Source organism: Python bivittatus, unplaced genomic scaffold (genome assembly GCF_059951505.1).
Source record: "Python bivittatus isolate LINGU-HERP-01145 unplaced genomic scaffold, Pbiv_v1 ctg000980_np1212, whole genome shotgun sequence".
Taxonomy (NCBI): domain Eukaryota; kingdom Metazoa; phylum Chordata; class Lepidosauria; order Squamata; family Pythonidae; genus Python; species Python bivittatus.
This window is the reverse complement of record NW_028277125.1, coordinates 47,889,940-47,913,131: the sequence shown is the minus strand read 5'-3', so window position 1 is coordinate 47,913,131 and position 23,192 is coordinate 47,889,940. Positions and strand designations below refer to the sequence as shown.

Below are 23,192 nucleotides of genomic sequence, written 5' to 3'. Positions count from 1 at the left end.
AAATATTGATTTAAAATTGTCCTTAATATGATTCACTAATATTACCCTAAAATTATTTTCCCCACTTTTACAAATTTTTGTTAAATTGAAGGAAACAGGACTCCTACGGGAATTTGGATCAGACCAAAGATGAATCTAGAACCATTCAGTTTGCAACTATTTGCATCTGGACACTTCCCAAAATCCTACAAATAAGACATAAAGGTAACAACCTCACCATCTTGATTGACAACAGAATCTGTAATTTTTAGTGTCAGGCTTTTCCCTGGCAAGGCAGAGCTAGAACTCCTTAATCAGGCATTCAAGAATCCAGGAATTTCCAATAAGGAAGTTGTAGGAAAACCAAGAAGCCATTACAAATGTTGCTGTGTAACAAAAGTAAATCCTATTTATACTGAAATCAAAGTTCATCTTTTGTGCATCTTTCTTCAAGCTATGCAACAGGCTGGATGGCCCTCTCTTTTGGACAGGAAGCCTGGTTACCCAAAGTGTTTCAAACTGAAATTACTCTGTTTTGAGCTTGAAACTTCTGATTTGAACTCAAAGCACTTTGGTAAGACCAGAACACTATCAGAGCATTTCCTGTGAGGCTGTAACAACAACAACAACAACAACAACAACAAAAAGTAGGAAAAAAACAATCTTTTTGTAGTACTCACTATGAATTAAGATGTTTAGTCCAATCTTTAAGTGTTTCTCTAGATTATAAAATTCCATGCTTAATTATTTGTTAATTAGGAAGCTAGGAGAATACACCTGAATCTTGTTTATAGGAAGTTTGAAAAAAAAGGCCCCAAACCTCTTACTTTAAGCTGTTTTGTCTTCTCCCGCAGTGTGTGCCGATACAGCTGTAATTGTTCTGCTGCTTCTGGCCCAGGCTGACGAGCTAAAATGTGCTTCAGTTCCACATACAGTTTCTCCTTCTCCTAGCATCAGAAAAGAAAAACAAGAATCAAAAAGTAAAAGTTATCAAACTTGTTTTACTTAACTTTTTGACAAATTGAAGCTCATCACTGTTATATAAATAAAATGGCTTCATCTTTTAATTAAATTCTATAAATGTGATTGGATAATCTGTTATACTTTATATTATATATTATAATATATATTATACTTTATAAATGATATCCTATGCACAACAGTGCAATCCTATCACCAACAGCAAAATTTGTGCAGTGCTTTATTAAAATAATGCCCTGTAATGTTTGCAATGAAATCAATATTTTATGTTATGGTGTATTTTTTTTAAAAAAAAGTAATTTACATTTACTAATGTTCCAGATCATGTTAAAATCTTATTTATTCTGTATATGAAAAGTGTTGCTATGTCATTCTGTCTTATAGATTCCTTAAAGTGAACTGTAACAATAAAATAAATCTAGCCAAAAAATCAACATTTCACAAACCCAAGACAAGATAAAGCAATTAGGAAAGAAACTGTTTTTTTAAAAGCAATTGAACAGATGTATAATTATTTTGATAATCTGTTTTTCTGGAGGGCAGGTTTTGCAACAATCTTAAAGAACAGGAGGAAATCTAAACTGTGGGTCATGTATTGCTGCACTACCTCTTTTATAGAGATATTTGGATATTTCCCCAGTTACAGCACAATATTTAGGCAGGACCAAGATGACTACCTCAGTCTCCTTTTAGCTGATCAAGAGGTGGAGATGTCAGGTTGCTAGGTACTATATAGTGGCTATGATGGAACCTAAAGGCTTGCTTCAAGAGGGGTAAGTTCAAGTATAGTTTTATGTTAGTATAATTTTATATGTGTTTTTGGCATATTATTTTATTTATATTATGTGCCAATTTGGATGTATCTATTTTATTATTATTTTATTTTTAAGTTACTCTGGTCTATGACTGTAGTAATAAACTAAAATAACTACAATAAATAAAGCTATATGGATAATTTATAAGCACCACACAGAACTTTTATCAGGAACATAGGTAGAAACATAAATATATGCCAGTTTAAACTGTTGATTCAAGAACGATCAGTTTCACTTGCAATTTACTATATTTTGTATGCTTTTTTGCCAAAATTCTTAAAGAGCTCTGTAGAATTAACACTCTAACTGTGAAACATGAATCTTAAACTTCGGAAGGGCAGGATTTTAGTAAAGCTTGATTCTTTAAAGTATAATTGTTAATTTATTTAATTTCAAATATTTCTTTACTGATTGTTATGCATGAATCTCTGGGTACAGTACAGCATTAAAAATATAATTAAATACAGTTAAATAAATCAAACTGCACTATACTCTAAACTACAACAATAATAATACATAAAATATGGTAATGGCCAGGGTTATTTTAGGTTTGTGACATTTTATCTTCAGGTGTGGGTTTGAACTTAAAAAAATTTGAGTGCCTTATACATAACATACTATAAATGTAAACAAAGGAACTTATAGCAGAAATAAATACATCATCTTAATTTCAATCACTGCCATCAAACATTTCTTCATGCAGTTCTTATATATGCTGCTTAGAGTTGGTTGTGACTGAAACTGCATATAAATCTAACTAATAATAAGCAAGTAAGTACTTTCAAGATTTGTATTTCTAAATCCTATATATTGAAGTGTAACAGTATTTTATATAGTGTTACAACAATTTATTAAAAAGTAATATTTCATCATAATATAGCTTTATAAATTTACAGATATGTGAATGACAGTGACATAATCCTTACAGAGGTCTAGAATTATTTTGTTGATCATATTAATTCAAAGAAGTAAAGGCAATGCTATTTTAGCAAACTAGTCTTGGCTGAAAGAAAACCCAAGGCTTGGAGCAAATTTAATTTCTGAATTCAAGCCAGCTTTCTAGATAAAATAGAACATTGGATTTTAACTTATTAGAGTAGAGCAGAACATCCATTTGTGGCAAGCAGCCATATTTTTTTTCACAGTTTTCAGTGTCTGAGGCCTGCAGGAGAATAGAGACACAATGATAACACCAGAAGAGGAGACTTTTCCCCTCATCTTTGGGAATGTGGGAATTTATAAAAGTAAATTTATAAGTAATTTCATTTTCTTAGGTTGCTGTAAAATTCTGCAGACTAGAGGCTTGCCCTCAGGTTACAAAGCTTCTTCTTCCTGTCCCTGTCAAAGGGAGTTGTATGTCTTATGACATGCATGTTGCAATAGTTTGTGCCCTTGGCCTATATTTATTTAGAATTCAGTATCAATTATTGAGCTATAATGATCAAAGTGTGAAATGGCTATTTGGAACATTTGGGTATTATGTTGCTGGAAGTGTGTCTGACATGGACTCTTCAAGACTTCACAACCTACCAACCACAAGAGACACTGGGGTATAGCTAGAAAGTGAAGATGTATTGACGTGTCCACTCTTTTTCTGTCAATCTGCTTCCTCTTTGTCAATAACATTGCTCTTCTTATGTCATTTCTTCTGCCTTTATTAATAACCATGCATGCATGGATCACTTGCTTTCTGAGTTTCCTCCTAGTAGGATATAGTTAGCTAGGTCCTAGGTTTTGCCTATGGTGATCAGTATTTCTTTAGTAAGTCTCCTTTCTGTTATAATTATAAAATCTTGTTCACTAATCACCGTTCAGGTTCAGGTCTCACTTTTAAGAATGCTCTTACATGTATACACATACACAAACTCTTTTCCTCCAACAATGTCAACCCCTACAATTGGTTAATTATCTTCTTTCTCAGGTCAGTAGGTGTGAAGAAGGTATATATTGCAATTTCTAATAACAACGTGTAGTTGGGCATACATGGCATGCACTAGCATGAGTCCCTTTTATTAATTATGCAAGATTCCAAAGGTTCACAGTACTAGATCCTATTTCTTTATTTGGGTGATACCAACTTTGGACTACTGAAAAACAAAGTTTTGATTATGTATATAATCAAGTCTATAGCACATCTTAAAGAGACCTAGAAATGATGGTTAAAGGGCTTAACTTTGGCCATCTCACCTCTTCAGAAAATTATAACAAGAAATTGGAAATCCTAGAACTTAGACTGAGAAAGTCAACAGCAAACTCCATATGACTATGGCAAATTGTTTCCTTACTCATCCTGAGAAGATGTTTATAGGAGAGATACTATCCAACATTTTTAGCTGATCTGCTAAGCTATGGGGTTGCCTAGTTGGGAGAATAGAATTACATGGACACTTCCTCCTTTACCAAAGCAGGAAAGTGAAAGCAACAGTCTTCAAACAGTGAGTACCCACAAATACATCTATGGTAAAAATTGATTTCCTAAAATTAGCCTTAATAAATTTGGGAATAGGGTAAAGAGCCCTTTTGAGGCTTACCCACAGCACAAACTCAGAGTTTTGGTGGAGTCAGAGGAGATCAGGAGTGGGTGGAGGGAGGGGGCTATCCTTTCAAAGGAAGGTGACTAGACTAAAGGAAATGACATGGGGGTTGGGAGGTTACATGACCCATTGAAAGGTTTCTGTCTATTGTCTTGTTGGGTTCATCCTTGGTGACTATTTTTTTTTAATCTGCTAATATTGTTTCTTATTGTTTTAATATGTTGGTAATCGCCCAGAGTCACATTCATGAGAAGGGCAGCCATATAAATCTATTGAATAAATACATGCACACTAAGGGGCATGACAGATTCATCTATATTCTGATGAGAAAAAGATTGTCAATCAACTTGTTTCTTTTAATCCCTGCATAGTGCTGTAACAGGCTTGTTGCAAACCAAACTGCAACAAGTTATAAAAGCTGTAGCTCTAATTCATCCAGTATATCTGCCTTGCCTCCTCTGAATGGAGCAAGAACAATTATGTTAATGCTTTTCCCACCTCAGCAACCAGAAGCTATCTGAAGTTCTCAGTAGTTGGATAGCTCATTAGCTGAAGGAGCTATGTAACCTGTAATTAGAATGAACTATTCTTCTATGCTTTCATCTACAAAACTAGCTTGCCACCAGATTTGTTTCTAGTATGTATAGTTCAAACTTAGTCATGGGAACACAGCTAGAGGAAGAAGTACTGTACTCAAGTCTTTCACTGAAAAAAAAGATTAATTCACTATTAATATTGTTGTCTACTGAACCCAATACATTTAAAAGTTAACTAGGAAAGAAGTACTGAGAGTTTAAAGCTGACGCCTAATGAATTATTATTGGAACTGGAGAAATGGATTGCACAATACATGAAGGAGAAAAAGGACAATGAAATAACCACTTGGAAAGGTCTGTGTACTGAATTCTACAGAGCATAATTGTTCAGTTTATTTTAAAATGCTAAACATTTCAGAAAAATTAGACCTTAATTTACTGAAGGGAATGAAAAAGACAAAAACAAACCCTGTTCCTTGTTACTACTGTGAGTTGCCATTACTATGCCCCATCCTTTAGGGCATAGAAAGTAATAGGCAGCAAAGAGTAGGGTAGTAAATGTTAGAACACACTCTACCTAACACCACCACAAAGCTGTGAGATGCATCATTCCTATGTCATTACTCTATGCAAATACATACATATTGGAAAATTAGCCACAACTAAGTGCATGTGGCAAATAAGAATTCCCTCCTGTCAAGTCTTACAAATATATCATAAACGATTGGTATCAACAACTGTGGACATAGGACATTTTTGTGGACCACCAATATTTTTGGTAAAAGGTAAATTTAAGTACAATATGTTGAAATATGTTGAAATATTACTGAATGATCTGTTTCAAAATTCTTGATACTTATTTTGTTGTACTTCAATTTTCACCCAAAACAAATCACAGTCTCTTCAGTCTTACAAACTTCAATTTTACATGAACAGTGGACAGACTGAATCTGACAGATGGTAAAGCAAACATTCAAAATCATCTAAATAAATTCAGCAGCTAGAGGGACAAACATATAATCTGTTACACAAAGAGCAAAAGTATAACTGGTGAGAATCAGGCAATAATATTGGCAAGGATAATTTAGGTGTTAAAGTAAGTCAACAATATGATTAAGTGGCATAAAAGATCAATACTATTTAAAGTTGGATTAACAGAAGTTTTCCATCCAAGATTCAGGCATAAAAATAGGCGTCATTTGGAACACAGTGCTCCTTTTGCAGCACAATGATTCAAGAACAATATTAACAAGTCAGAAAAGATTCAAAGAACAACAAAGATGATAAATAACCTAAAGGCAAAATTGTGTTAGGATAGACTAACAGGTTTTCTGTACCAAGATTAGAGAAGGAGAAGAATGAAGAGGAACATGTTCATTTTGCTGATAATTATTAATATTAATGAAGGAGAACAATTGCTCAGCATGTTTGGGTATGATAGGACACAAAACAATGGGCTAAAATTACTGGAACAAATTTACGTTAAACGTTGGGGAAAATAACCCTAGGGATGAAAAGGAATTTTTATTTCCACTTCCCAAATAGAAAAGGAAATAGTTGAAAAGATTCAAAATTTAATTATTTCTACCATTCTCAGATTCTGAATGTCTATTTTAATCTAATAAAAGCATGTAATCATCACTTCTTAGAGACAGAATACTAAAGTATGTTAGATTTTATATTATATATATACACACACACATACAGTGTGTGTTACATAATAAAGCAATTAGTTTTCAGATAGATTTTAATAAAATATAGTAATTTTGTAATTTTATTTAGTACCAAAGCAAATATATACTTGTAAAATCATTAGAAGATGGTCTAACACCAATTCTATTAGTCATGGATGTTTGAAACATGGATTTGGCACTTCTACTACCATTGTCCCAATCTATAATCTACTGTACCAACAAACCATCAAAGCAATATTTTGTCCTATATAAAAAATATTTTAAAAAAAGAATTAAACAGAAAGATCTGCAGGCATTAGTCAGGATTCCCTTTCTCCCAAGACCAGCAATGGGTCAAGCAAGTCATCAAAATAGTCAGAAAGTTTGTGCTGATGTGTTTATCTGTTAACATTTCTTTCTCAATCCATGATGTCCCAGGTACTGACAATAGTACTGTAGATGCTCTGTCTTGGTTTCAGAAGAGGACTGGAACTAACCTAGACCAAGTCCCAGAGCAGTTATGGAAAATTGGGAGTATATAATAAGCAATAAAGTATACAATTTATTTCCCATTCTCCTTACAGCTTTTATACTAGGGTAGTCAAGGCCTTCCTTTCACCCAAGTTCATGAAATACTAACCAACTGTCCAGTCACTGAAGCCATAGCACAATGGAATCTCCCCAAGGATTATGTCTTTCACTTTTTTTTTCCTTCCAGAAACGCACCAACAGGGTAGGGAATGCCAATAAACATTTTGTGCCAGGGTTAGCAGTGGATGATAAATCCCTGCACCCCAGAGGCAGATCATCAGCAAGTAGATGTCTTCTACCTATAAGATCTACATCAAAATCCAAAGAACAACGAAAGCCTAACCATCATTTTCCTGATATATGAACTTGGAAGAAGCCAGACTGGATATTTGGCTACAGCATCATCTATTGGGCTTGGAAATATGCAGTACAACAACAGAGGTATGTACCTGGATATTAACTACTAATTAATATGAATACATTTGTCATACTAAACATTTTGGATACTTGATCAGAAAGTAGTTTTTAAAATATTTTATACTCAATTCATAAATTTGGGATTTCCTTGGAGCTTTAATTTCAGGCTCTCTGATGGATAATATCATTAAGGGTCCTTCAATTTGACATTATTTCTGAACATCTAATATTTATTAGAATATTAGAAATATTAGAACAGATTTCAGGTGAAAACTGCTGTTGAACTGATTAGGTGGTTAACAAGTATTTAATATGCTTGCTAGAACTCTCAGTATTAGCTCGTATACTTTTTAATAAACTGATTTTCTCAAAGACATTATAAGCCCTAGAAAGGCATTCTTGAATGTTTTATCATATAGAGAAGGAGGTACATATTATTTTCATCTATTGAGGCCTGCAAATGTCTAAGAAAAGTGAACTGGAAAATGTTCTCAATAAAAGTTATGTGTATTTTAGTGCACAAAGCAGAGAGATATAGAAGAAATGTACAAAACAAATTTGCAAAATGGGTTGAGAAGTTAGTAAAGTACCAGGCCCAGAGAGGCTGATGGCCCTATACTATAAAAAGCTAGAAATGGAACTAGCAGAACCACTACTGAAGACGATGAATGAAATTCAAATAACAAACACAAATACCAAAGACTTGAGAAGGGGCATATATAACATTAATACACAAAGAAGGGAATGATCCAAAGAAACCTCAGTCATATAAATGGATTTTTTTTACTAAATGTCGATTACAGGATATTTACTACTATACTGGCTGAACATATGAGGAAGTACATATGTAAAATTATACACAGAGGTCAAACAGGTTACATTCCAAAAAGGAAAATGAAAGATAACAGATTTATCATAAATGCACTAGAATTCATCAACATTAAGAAAAAGAAGGTAGCAGTAATATTTCTAGATATAATGTTCATTACTATATTAATCTTATCTTCCATTTATTTGTAGATATATATTCCACCTTTCATTCAGGAGGCTCAAGATGGCATACACAGCATTCCTTTCCCAACAATAATTCTGTGAGATAGGTTGGACTGAGAGAGAGGGACTGACCCAGTCACCCATTGAGCATCTATGGCTAAGGGTTTATTTGAACCTGGGTTTCCTCACTCCTAGTCAATCCCTTAACCACTACAATACACTTGCTTTCTTGGATGTGATGTAATATAATGTAAGAGCCATAACTACTTTTCTTTGTTTGTGCTGTCCTTGTAGTACAATTGTAATCTGGATTATGTTAGGATGGTTATGCTGACATGCATACTTTGCTCACCAAGAGAGAAGACGTATACATTTGTTGTACACACACTCATTTAGTGACTATCTTGGTTAGCAACCATTTGCAAATACGATGGTAATAAAAAATTCATTTATGACCACATTTCATAACCTTGACAACAATGCACACTGGAGTGAGAGTAACACTGGCGTAGCGGTATGAGAACTTGATCTAAATGAGACAGCAGCAACAAGTGATCTTCTCAACGTCTCTTTCTTTCTCTCTCTGTCATGTGTTCACTTAGTGGCCATTTTGCTGAACAGCAACGTGGTTGCTAGAATGGGACTCAGTTGCTAAACAAGGAGTGGGTATACACATTACAGATTAACAAACATCTGGGTCTTTTATTGCTAACTCCTATGTTGGTCCCTATCAGGATCATAATTTAGAAATTAGCAATTTCAGTTAGGTTATAAAGTGTAGAAGTCTACCTTTGCATGTAGCACAACTCAAGGAGTTTCCATAATGTGGCTTACCTTGGCCACCATTATCATTGCATAACCCTGGCTTTGTAGCTGCAATTCCTTATTAGACTCTATCTAGGGTACTAGTTAGAACAAAATTTGTTTAAAACAGTAACTAGTTTATATCCTGAACAAGGAGGAATAAAAAATATTAGAATAAATTGAATGACAGATGCAGAAATATATTGTCATGATCTAACATAGAGGCAGATCCATGGAAGATTTCAAGTATGCTGGAAAAAAAGTCTCAGTCTGGTGGGATTTTTCTGAAAAGGGTCCTGAATGTTATTTATATAAATTATACAGGCAGGCACTAGCTGAAATTCTTAAACTCCCTTAAACTTATTTAACTAATAGTTATGGTAAGAAAAAGGCTGAAGGCTAGAAAGGAAACAAGGACTTCTCTGTAGTAAACCATTCTGCTTCTATTGTTTTCCTCTATTGCTCTGTTCTTATTTTAAACATGACTTGTTTTTTCATGCATTTTACAAGGAGACACTTTTATTATCTTTCCCTTATATACTCCTTCATTCATTTGTTCATTGGCATATAGCCCACAAAGATATAGAAAGCATACTTGTATGTCCTATGTTATAGTGTATTTAATGGAAGTTAAATTAAAAAGCATTATTAGTTTTATTTTATATGGATATAATGCTCTGCAATGTTATTCTCACCCATTAACACTGTTGCACTATTGTGAATTTTAATGGCGCACTGAATCAGGATTGGTGCTAGAGAACATTTTTGTTCACTTAAATTTGAACAAGAACTTGTCCCCAAGATGAACACAAAATTTTTCTTGTAGGTTGAGCAGTAGTAAATATTTGGAGCTGGAAAGTGGCACATATCAGCAAAACAATTCTCAAGCAATGACAACCTTTAACTATAATTTAAGAAGGTTTACTATAGTACTAGAGATGAATCTATTTGAAGTCAGAAGGCAATACACCAGTACCCTTGTGGGAGTCTAGCTGTTTTAAAATTAGGGTCCTGACTTTCTAGCCCTACCTAACGTTTACATACTGAGGTAATACCAAAATGTATGAAAATTGCCACACTGTCAATATACATTTGTTGTTTAGGGAACTATTAAATATTTATTTTTTATATCTCTTTGCATCAATAGGCAAGTTATAAAAGAAGTAGACTATGTTTAATAGAAAAGGATAATGAATATAATACAATATAGGTGTTTTTGCTACTGTTAGATTATAGAGATCATATACATTGGACAAGTCTGCTGCGTTAGATACGCTTAATTATTATATAATTATACATCCTATGGACTAACATTCAAAGGACTTTGCTGGCTGTGACTGAGGACTAAGAAAAAATAAATAATAGGAAAATAATTCCTAATAAGATCCAGTCCATCAAATGTTCCATATTTCTCTATTGCCAGGTCTTCTTCCCACATACTGTATAAATCTATACATTAAGGCAAAAACATAGGTGCCGGAAAATATGGTTCTGAAAGAGATCTTTGTTATTTGTTATATTTTCTACAATCATTACTTACACAGACTGAAAAGATGCAATCCCATTTTCAATGGTATGATATAACTGCCCTTGACAATAAATATAAAAAATATCTATTTGGATTTAAACAATAACAGAACTCTGTAATATTTATAATGCTGTTCCATAAAAGAAAGCTTAAACAGAATTTATAGTTTTGAGGGGGATTATTACTATTTTGGTGCCTTTGGTGCACATGCCCACCTTTTTTAAAATTTATTTTTATTGCTTTTAAAATAATAACAGAAAAAGAGAAAAACACAAAGGAATAAAACACAAAGATATATACATTGTCCAAAATAATTTTAAAAATGCCCACCTTAAACTATTTTGTAAATTCTAATCACTACAAATACAGTTGCTTGGACCCAAGTCCCCAAATCATGAATTGCTTTCAAATATTGGGTCTGATTCCATTCAAATACACAGTTGCTACATTGCTTAGGATTTATCTCTTTCTATTCCACACCAGCAGATATAGCAGCATGCAACCATAATCAGAAATATTGGGGGAAACACGATTATATGATACACCATTATATGGTATCATCATACCTTCAGATGTTTTTATATGCAGTATAGTGATGGTGGCAAGGCAGTTTACATGTTTTTCTGTTTCTGTTTTTTACAAACCATAGTCCCTCACATAGCTTCCCATGATAGCAACAAGGCTTTGTCTTTTTTTCCCCCTTTCTTTCATATGAAGTAGCAGGGAAGGGATGTTAGTTTCTCCAAGACCCACAGCAGCTCAGAGGGAGCAGTACAGTTGAATGACTTTTTTTTCCCCGTCCTATTAGTCAGCTGGAGGGACCATGGATTAGTTTATGATGATTTCATTATGTTCCTTCCATTGCAAAATCATCAGTAATTTTGTAAAGACAATTACTGGTTAGTTTCAAACTGCACTGAAAGAATTAGGGAATGGAAAGAGTGATGGTGTAGAAGTGCCATCAAATGATTCCCAAAATCTCAGACGCATCTACCTAGGAAGATACAGAATATCTACTGGAATATGTTATACTCACCAGTGGATTTAGATAAAATATTTAACTAATCCATTATACATTTCTTTCAAATCTGAACAAATATATATATACATACATGTGTATGTATGTATGTGTATGTGTGTATATGTATGTACGTGTGTGTGTGTGTGTGTATACACACACACACACACATACACACACACACACATTTCTTGTAATAACTGCTAATTTATATTCTAGGCAGTTTACATTTTCTCTAAGCAACGTTCTAAATCCCATAGAAGAGTATTTCATACAGAAGACCTAAAATATGCTTTAGTCATATAGATTATATCCTTTTGACTTAACATGCGCCCAGGCTGGACTACATCTTTCCAGATCAAGCACTACCAAATTGTTTAGCTAGAGAATAATTTACAACCATACAAGTGTTATATGGAAGTACAAAGTAAGTTATATCAGCATCCCTGGCATCTGGGACACAGGCAAACTGTGTAAATATTTTTGGATTTTTGAAAAGGAAGGCTCAGCACTATCAAATTCATAGCCCATTCCAAAACTAAGCCCTAATTTTAATTCAATTGAAAAATACAAAAAACTCAGTTATATATTGCAAACCTTTTGTCTCTTTGGGAGATGAAAGCTTTCCACTTTTCTTAACTTTAAATAAAATCATGGACTATAATTTTTTCCTGTATTTAAACAAAAAGATTAAAATGCTTTTTATAATGTCCTACCAACAGTATTTTGTTGAAAGAGAGGCAACACTGCCTCAGAAGCAACCTGGTATTATGCAATTCCAAAGCATTCCAGGAAGTGTGGCCAATGGTGAAGGTGGAGAAGACATGAGTGCTGTTTTTTTCAGAGAAAAAAGTTGTATAACGTTTAAACACTTTTGATAACTTTATTTTAAAAAGATATTCTGAAAAAAAAAAGATCTTCCGTATAGACATGACTTCTTTCTTTTCTTTAATAAAGCAGCTTGAATCTGTGAAGCCTCTGCTTTACAGTATTTGCTACTGTGGACTTGAGTTTCCAAAGAGTCAATATTCACTGACATGCCTGGTATAAAGTCTGACATCATCTCTATAGGGCTGCTCTTGGATTTCATGACTAACTCTATTAGGAAATAGACAAATTTGTTTTGCCATTATTTAATAAAACGGAAGAAAGAAAAAATAGAATTGAATAAGAAAAGAAACCAATACAACTCATACATACGCATAGATACTTATATATATAAAATCATCCTTCATTAAAACTCTGACATGCAGACCTATTCTATATTTTCCTTTGTAATAATGTAACCAAACGTTTACTGTATTTGTGATTATAATAAATGCTTGAGGACCAGAATGCATTTTCTTACCTCTCCACCACCACATCTTGTTTTACTAGAAAGAATGGCATGGGACGCAAACAAGCAAATAAATAAAAGTTCCCATGCAATAGTGCAGAAAACAGTCCTAAACCTGCTGCTGCTGTCTTACAATGACTTGCCAATTTCTGAGGAAGAGTCATTCTAACCTAAATGGTTAATTAAAGTTTGCTGGGAAAACACAGAACAACCAGTGATAGTAATAGAGTCAAAGCTCTAAATCATTTTGTGCGGATATTTACAGGGAAGCCTGAGGAGTGGTAGATGATGTCATCCATTTATGTCTTCCTGAAACTGTTAACAAGGCATCTATCACAATTAGTAAACTTTCTTTTAAACTTTAAATGTTAAACTTTCTTTCAGCTGAACTGGCTATAGTAAACAAGGAATAAAGTGAGGTCACCTTGAACCTTTCAGTCTGTGGACCAACTGTAGGTGAAATCTGCAGATACTTTATGCAATATTTCCAAGCCTGGTATTAAAATAATACACTGAAAAAAATTACAGCGTCTTAAACTCTATTCATGTATTTTACTAAACATGCCAAAGGGGGAAGGGCTCACACAAAAATCCTGCTCCAAATGTCTCTGCGTGTGCCAGCTCCACTTCAGATCTTTAAAAAGTCAGGAGGTTCCCAAAAGACTCTGGGGCTTTTAATCGTGTTCATTGAAATGTACTTGGAATCCTTCTTTACATCTTGGTGCTGAATATGCAAAAATGGAAATGGAGATAGCATACTCAAACTTTTGGTTGATTCCTCCTCCAATCCCCAGTTTTGGTGTTCATGCATTTAGCAGATTATTTAAATAAGGCTATTAACTTGCACATTATATGAAAAATATCATTGTGATATTCACAGATACCATTTTATAAAAGAACATACCACAGCAAGCAGGACAAAATGCAAGCTGCTTTTCTGCTGAGGGACTGGAACAGACTCATTTTACAATATGCAATATGTGTAGGACTGGGACAAAAGGTATTTTTCTTTCTTTTCAGAAGCCAAGCAGGGAAAGGTTTCATCTGTTTCTATTTCTCTGGAAACATGAAGACATTTCAACAGAAATAGTTTTACTTCTCTGTAAATATTAGCCTTCAATAAATGAGTATTCCTGGTTCTTACTCATTCTGTTCTGTCAATTTTCATCATCACCTATCTGTACCATGGTTAGTCACTGCTGTGCTCTATTTGAATCATGAGTAACCTGAGTGACTAGGAAATGGTGGAGTCCTTGGTGTTCTCTGAGCTTGGTTGTTGGCTTACAGACGTTTCATTACCCGAATAGGTAAAACCATCAGTGCTGACACAATACACAGTGCTGGCACTGATGATGTTAACAAGTCAGGTAATGAAACATCTGCAAGCAAACAACCAACCTCAGAGAGCACCAAGGACTCCACCGTTCAACCCTGAGCTACGTATATTCTCTTCTATTGGAACGAGGACATGGGTCAAATGTTACTGTGGCTCACTTAGCCTAGCTCCTTTTCCTGAATGACTACCTATATTTCTTCCTAAAAGAAATAAATCTCACATTTTTTATATCAGGGCATAAGGAAAACTGTTCAAGAATTAGAGCTGTTGCTGCCTTTTATTATTCTTACAATTACTACACAGTCATCATAGATAATAGGGCATTTAGAACTACTTTGTTAGACTAATTTTATTAAGGATTATCTTTGATCCATAAAGCATCTATACACAATTTCTATTTATATGCTTCCTAATGGCAAAGCCGTTCATAATAAAACAGAAAAAACCAAATCATCTGTTGAGTCACATGGCATTTATGATTTCTTTCAGTAAAGTTTCAGCTAGGAGCTATCCTAATATGCAGATACTTTATAAAGTGAGAATTTAAGACATTTATACAATGTACAATATTCAAAGATAGTATCTGTTTAACACTGAACACTAAATACACAATAAGCATATAAGTTATAATAATTTCACATCAATTAAAAATGTGATTTCTACAAAAAATCTGAATTTTAGATAATACTAAAGGATATATTTTTCTATTCCAGTATCATCAAACTGAATGAATAAAGCATAATAAACTTTTTAGGCTGAGATTAAAATTCAGTCATTAAGGTAAAATGCTAATTTGTGAGTGAAATTATCACTCAGAAATTTGATATTTATATTGTCATATTGAAATCCCAACAGTAATATTTACTTTAATTGTGCAAGAACTCTCTTAAACCTAAATAAGTTACTAATACAGGATTGCCTGTACTTTTAAAAGAGAGAGAGCTGGACCTATTCTGGACCTATATATGACTTTTCAGTATGCCAAGGATTTCACAACATATTCCTTAATAAAGACTTCTTTTTGCATTTCATTTTAGCTAAACCTTTTCTGTATCCAGCTTTATTATGATCTTGACAAGTCTTTAAGATGACTGGCATCCAAAAGATTTTATGATTCCATCTAACTGTTAGTCAATCTGAACATACAGTTAAATAAATCAGACTTTTAGTCAGTTAGGCATAAGATGAAATTTTAAAAGGGAAACTACTTAGAAAGAGACAGCTAGGTTTTTGAACGTACAGATAGATAGTTATATTATTCAATTTATTGGGACAATTTCCTAACTATACCTACAAAATTATTCCTTTTTAATCTGTTTATTTGTTCACTAACAAAATTTAATAATAGTATACAAATAAACACATGTTACAAACAAGCAAGTGAAGTGCCTCTAACACCAAGAATATGCCTTTGGTGGCCAAAAAATTCCTGGTACTGGGAGATTCAAGAAATTAGAAACATAAGCAGAGTTGCCTTGGAGCTTTGAGGCACCACTGCAGAGTTATGTTTTCTAAACTCAATTATTGCTTGATGAGCACTCAGTAATGAATTAGGCTCTGTATTTGTTATATTCACAATATGATCAAGTGTCATACTCTAGTGCATAATGTTGTTTTTGTGGGACAAAGGATGGTCATTTCTAATGTATTTGTTTTTATAATGTCAGCACAGGTTTCTGTAAAGCTATGCAGTTTGAAGAAAACTGAGGTGCCATATTCCAATTTAGATTTATTTTTATTAACCTGGTAAATACACATGCAACTACACAGCTATGCATTTTTAATGCAGAATTACAAATAAATATTGTGTAGCTTTTTGCAGTTCTGTAGGTGCACAATGAAAAACAGCTCACATTAAAAAAAGGGGGGGGGTCAGGGATTTCCTGCCTGAAACTCTCTTTCTCTCTGCTTGAAGTCAGAGAAAATTATGCAGGAAAGTTCCACAGAGAGAGGATCTACATTTCCAAACTATTTCTATCAATAAAAATTATAAGGCTTGTGGAGCATAGTAAACCAGTTGGATGAACTTAGCCATTCTGGTTGGTAAACTACAATCCATTCCTTAATAGGGCAAACCATGGCTTAGCAGGGTGTGTGGACTCAATCAAAACCTTAGTGGGGCACAAAAACCCAAAGGTGCACAAAATCATAGAAGGCATTTGGTCGAAAATAGAACACTGAAGAAAAATTAGCAGAACAGGTTCAGGAGTGGGCCAAGTGAAGTGAGCCAGCATCCTGGACAGGATTGGATGGCACACCTCCTCTGAGGGGAAGAGCTTTGAGAGCAAGGACACAGAACCTGTGGAGCAGCTAGAGAGCATGACGGATGTCACAGCCCAGAGCCCTGTATTCCCCAATGAATGTAGCAGCTCAAAGACCTCATCCTGAACCCCAGCCTATGAGCTCCATAAAATAAATAGGACAAAGCCATCATCAGCAATAAAGCTCCAGATTAAAGAGAGAAGCAACTTGAGACAAATAGCTACTGTACAAATAGCTGCAAACAACAGCTGTGATAGGAAGAGGTCAGCTTCAAGGGTGATGAAAAAGCAGCAAAAGATGACAATGTTTCAAGCCACTTCTGCATTTCATATTGGAATTATATTGGATCAGCCTGGTTTACTCCATACTGTGACTGTCTCCATCTTGCCTTCTGGATCCTAATACTGCAATTTATTAAGGACCATTAAAAAAAAAATGGGAAAATGTGTTCAATTTCCCTAGCAACAAGGCCAGTTTGTGGTAACCATGTTACTGGATCCCCAGGCCAGATGGCAAAGCCATGTTTTCATGCCCGTCCAGAAGGCAAGAAAGGTTGGGGCCAATCTGACCTTGGAGGAATGATGTTCTAAACCAGTGATTCTCAACCTTTTTGAAGCTGCCGCCCCGCTAAGGAGCGGAAAATTTTTCAACGCCACCCTTTGGGGGGGGGGGGAGTTACTGAATTATAAAAGGCAAAAATTTTAAGTAATTTTTTTCAGTAGACTTACACACCAAATTTGTTCGATTTAACTCGATACTTTTGCCCTGGAAGGTAATTGCATTCCTTTTATTAAAATTAAAATGACTAATGCAAAAAAAATGAAGCGAACGAAAAGCAACTCAAGGAACACGGGTCAAATCAAACATTCATATTGAAAGGATGCTCAACGCACGCACTGCGATTAATCGTGCAGGAAGACAGCTGACGCATGCGCTGCAATTAATCGCGTGGGAAAACAGCTGATGCATGTGCTGTGCTGGTTGGGATCGGAGAAGAATCGTAGTGTCAAGTTCTTCAAGGTCATCCTACCTAGAATACAAATTCGTCTCACCATTCTTAGAAGTGCGTGAGGGCAGCCGTCGCGTAAGTTCGTTTTATTGCTGGTACAAATGGTGTAAACCGGATAATCGATTTAATACATTTTTTGGGGAGTTTTAAAATTAAGTTCGAATGCCAAAACATGCTCATCACCCCTCTACCGCCCAAAACATGCCCACCGCCCCCCTACTGCCCAAAACAAGTTCACCGCCCCTCAGCATCCTCCTACCGCCCCCCGGGGGGCGGTACCGCCCCCGTTGAGAACCAATGTTCTAAACAGTGGGTGCTACAGCAGAAAAGGCTTTCCTCCTGGGTCCCATCAGATGACATTCCTTCATGGATGGGACCTGCAACATGCCCTTCCTGCTGGACCTGATAGGATGGGGAGAGGTGGTCCCTCAAATAACCCAGGTCCTTCCTGCTGGACCTGATGGGGGGAGAAGTGGTCCCTCAAATAACCCAGGTCACTACCAGCACCTTTTCACTGAACCCAGAAGCAAACTGGTAACCAATGTAGCTTGCAGAGTAGAGGTATAAAGTGCACTGATCTAGGTGCATACATAACTGCCCTCGCCACTGCATTTTGTACCAGCTGAAGCTTCTGCATGTTCTTCAAGGGCATCCTTATGTAAGGTGCATTATAGGAGTCCATGCAGGAGATGGCAAGGGCATGAGCAACTGTGAGCAGAGCCCCCCAAACCAGGAATGGGTGCAAGCTGTGCAAAGGCCCTCCTAGGCATGACTGACACCTACTCTTCAAGCAAGAGATGTGAGTCCAGGAGGACCCCCAGATTGCACACCAGGTCTGTCTGGGACCATACAATCCCATCCAGCACCAAAGACGGCATAGTCCTGGAACCAGCAGGCCCCAAAATCCAAAGCCACTAGTCTTGCCAGGGTTCAGCTGAATCCTGAAGCCATCTGGGAGATGACTGAATGTAGGGCCTCCTGGTCCAGGAAAGGGTGCAACTGGCACACAACCTGAAGTTGTGTAAAGGCCCTCCTAGCCACAACTGCCGCCTGTTCATCAAGCAGGAGTTTTGAAGCCAGAAGGACTTCCAGACTACACACCTGGTCTGTCTGGGGCAATGCCACACCATCCAGAATTACAGATACCAAATTCCCAGATTCAGGTGGCCCCAGAACCCAAAGCCACTCAGTCTTGCCAGAGTTGAGCTGAAGCCTGTTGTTCCCCTTCCAACCCCCCCACCCCCACCCCAGACTCCAGGCCTGAGACATGATGTCAATAGCACTGCTTACTTCATCAGAGGCAGAGATATACAACTGGGTATGATGGTACCTCCCCCCATGGCTATGGATGATCTTATAATTTTCACTTACAGACTAGTTAACATTCTCCCTTATGACTATCATCTGAGACTGTCACTTGCTGATTGTGGCACATAACTGTTTGCCTCTAGCCACCTGCACTATGCAGATGGAGGCACTGCTGCTAAAAAACCAAGTGCTTTTGGATGAAATGTTCCAGTTAACAGCAGCTGTGCAGGCAATGTAGGATCAACTGAGGCAGGGTATCCCTCATCTAGCAACCATGTGAGTGTCTTGTTGGCAAAAATGACCAGCAGCCCAGTTTGAAAAGTTTGGAGGAAGCCCAGAACATTTCCAGTGTTTCTGATTCAGGTTCCTTATAAATTCAGCCTCAGGTAGATGATTTTGTGGATGATAGAACCCAGGTGGGATTTATTATCAGTCTGATGACAGTGGCAGCTGCTAAATGAGCTATTCTGCTCCTGTTAGAACAAAGCCCTTTACTTAATGATTTTCCAGGATTTATAGCTGAAATTATGTTTAGGGACTATAAAGAGCCATGTCAGCAAAAGTGTTCAATAGTATTATACACTGTAAGTTCCAGGATTTAACTTGAATCATGGTGATGCTAAGGAATCAGTACCATGAGAGCCTTGGAAAAGAGACTGTGGATGAATTGGCAAAGATTGAGAGATCTACTACTCTACAAGGTTAATCCAGCTGAATAAATGGCTGGTTTGAATCTAGACATACTCAGCATTGCTGAGGTGCATTTTACAGCACAGGCAATAAGGAATACTCACAAACCTATTAAACTGACAGAGTAAGAATTCATGCAGTTGGGAGGAACCAGACCTTGCCTTTCTGAAGAAGAACATCCTGTAAACATAGTGGACTAGCAGGGCATTTTTTTCAACAAGGACCCAGCAGAGATGTGTCTTGCTCCATGAGGGAAACAAATATTTTCAGGTTCAGTATGGGCTGTTAGTATGAGAGAAAGAAAGAAAGTGCCTCCTTGGCTTTACACTATTACATTATATATTAACTGCAAGAACCAAAGGCAAATTCTCTGTCTTAAATAGGCTGGATTCTGGGGTTTCAGGTAACCTCGTGGGCTAAGATTTTACCTGATCACACCATATACCATCAAAAAACTACTTCCATTCAAATGGAGACCATTGATAGACCATTGTTAAAAGTAACCGTTACCCAGAGTACCTCCCTTTTGCCTTTCCAGATACAGGATGAAAAGGAGAAAGCCAATTTCTACATAGCAAAAGTCATACCTTTCTTGGTAGACTTAGGGATGGAGTTCACAGTGCCCATTTTCTTATCATAAATTTGTCTCAGGGAACAAGTAAATTCTATTCAAGTAAGTGCATGGAGTCCTGCTGCTATCTAGTGGCAAAGTTTAATTTGACAAGGGAAGAAACTGAGCAGAAAAGAAAGAAGCATTGCTACCTTCCAGTGTCAAGATCTGCTGTTAAATGGGAGGGAGGGGGAGCAGAGAAAGAGAACTATCTAATTCAGTACTTTTGCCCTTATCCCTGTGCTGAGATCTGGTACTGTAATCTGGAGGGAAGGATGCTATGAAGTGTTTTTCCTCAAGCAGGAAGAAACACCCTGAAATAATATCAGCCATATAACTTTGTAACTTTGCTATTGATCTGATCCCAGGGGTTCCAATTCCAGCAGGGTACCTGTATCAGTGTCTGAACTGGAAACAGATTTACAGCTGGGAGTCATTTGATGCTTAATCTCTCCTGCGCCATCCCCTGTTATTTTTTATCAATAAGATCTGGAGAACTAAGATTTTATTTCTTTATTACCAAAGCCTCAGCAGAATTACAATCCCTTGTTTTTAAGCATACTGTACATTTATTGGAATGGTCAATAAGCGACTATAATGCCACAGTTTGTGCCAAGTTGGGATCTACAAGGAGCATACAGTTTGGTCTGAATTAAAAGCAGAGATAAGGAATGGCATTTCAAACTCACAGTGGATACTTTAAATATACTGTGATGACATTCAGAAACTGGAATGGAATGGCACAAAGAATCCAAGGGGGCTGCACTCATCCTGCACTCACCCTTGCTAAAGGCCTGGGAGGTGACCCAGGTCTTCAAGTCCCTTCAAGACACCAGTGGGGGTCATCTGGATCTCAGGGGGAACCTAATTCCAGAGGCCAGGAGCTGCTACAAAAAAGGTGCACTTCTGGGGTCCCAATAGATGGCATTATTTAATTGAAGGAATCCAGAGCACGCCAGAGCATGCCAGATCAAATCAGCTGGGCAGATAGTATGGGAGATAGGCAGTCCTTCAAGTAACCAGGCTCTATGCCATGTAGGGCTTTATAGGTAATGACCAGCATCTTGAATCACATTCAGAAGCAAACTGGCAACTAGTGCAGCTCACAAAACAGAGATGTTACATGGGCATACCAAGGTATGGACCAGTTGAAGATTCTGGGTGGTTTTCAAGGGCAGCCCCATGTAGACTGCATTGTAGTAGTCAAGCTGTGAGATGACCAGGGCAATGAATGACTGTCTGAAGGGCCCCCCAATCTAGGAAAGGGTGCAACTGACACACCAGATAAAGCTGTGCAAAGGTCTTCTTGGACACAGCTGCCATTTGTTCATTGACCAGGAGCTGTACATCCAGGAAGACCCCCAGATTGTGTACCACTCTTAATTCAGGAATTGTAACCCCATTCAAGATCAGAGATGGGATAACACAGATCTGTAGAAGGCAAAGAAGATCTGAGTGGCCCAAACACCCACACCTACTTGTCTTGGTTAGACTGAGTCAGAGAGAGTTCCTCTCGATCCAACCCCGCACCACCTCCTACCACTGGGTTAGAAACTTGACAGCCTCACCTGGCTGGCTTGGAGTCAAAAAATAATTGGGTATGATCAGTATACTTTTGATACTGAACCCCAAATTGGCAAATGACTGCGCCCAGCAGTTTCATGTAGATATTAAATAGAAGGGGGGAGAGAGTAGAACTTTGGGGCACCCCACAAAGGAGGGGCCAAGAGAACAATCTCTCCTCCCCAGATAACATTGACTGGAACCAGCCCCAGAAAAAGGAAGAAAACCACTGTAGAACAACACCCTCAATCCCCAGCCCACAGAGCCAGCTCAGAAGGATACTGTGGTTGACAGTATCAAAAGCGGCTATGAGATCAAGGTGCACATGGATGGATGCTCCACCTCAGGTCATCTACAAGCACAACCAAAGCTCTCTCAGAATGTAACTTGTAACTGCTTTTCCACTTTTTATATGTATTATAATAGGGCAATAGATTTCCTATTTAGTTCTCATACAATAATTCTTTACATGCCACCATTCAGCAGCCACTATTTTTTGTAAATTATATATATCCTTTACATTTCTTTCCTGCTATAATGCCATCCTATTCTATATCAGCAGCTGACAAGTTGATAAAAAAGTTGCATGTAGCCCATAAAATACTAGTCAAACAAGTTTTATAAGGATAGCAAGATGTGAACAGAAGATGGCAGAAAGGCCCTGTGTTGGTAGTCAGAACTAAAGTTTGGCTGCCTACAAAGAACGCCCAATAAGAGACCAGACCTGAAAACTGACCCCATGTTCTAGTAGCCTCTTCCCTAGAGAGGCTCAAATAATCTTTTTAAGCTATTTTCTACAGTTATCAACATCTCTTCACATCTATCCTTGTTTTCATCCAACCTTATTGACCAAATCAAATTCTTTATTACAGATTAATGACCCAGACTAAATAAAACTTACTAAAAGAATCTGCAAAGTAGAGCTACAAGATACAGCATAAAAAAGAAAGTGTGCAAGATAAAAAATATACAATCATGCTTGCATTATTTTACTGTCAGCAATATACGAGTTTTACAAGCTGCAAAAACAAACTTTGCAATGCCAAGAGTTACCTTGGGGTCCTTATCTGCTAGTAGAAATTGCATATAAAATTCTTCGGTCCGTCCCAGAAATGGAATTAGAAGAAGTGTTAGGAGATTTCTGCATATATCTCAACAGAAATTACAGTATAACAGAATATGAGTTCGTGTTTCAATATTACCATCTTTACAAGGGCAAAGACATTTGGCATATGAGATTTTACGAAATTTTCCCTCCAGCTCTGCTGA

The 23,192-nt window shown here is 36.6% G+C and overlaps 1 protein-coding gene across 1 annotated transcript in view; it reads right to left on the bottom strand.

Annotated features, from left to right (window-relative positions):
• CFAP58 (cilia and flagella associated protein 58) overlaps positions 1-23,192 on the bottom strand; it is an 83,133-nt gene that overhangs the window by 5,340 nt on the left and 54,601 nt on the right. Inside the window, exon 16 of the mRNA XM_025169642.1 lies at positions 807-926. Within this exon, the coding sequence (XP_025025410.1) occupies positions 807-926 (120 nt within the window). The remainder of the gene's footprint in view (positions 1-806; positions 927-23,192) is intronic.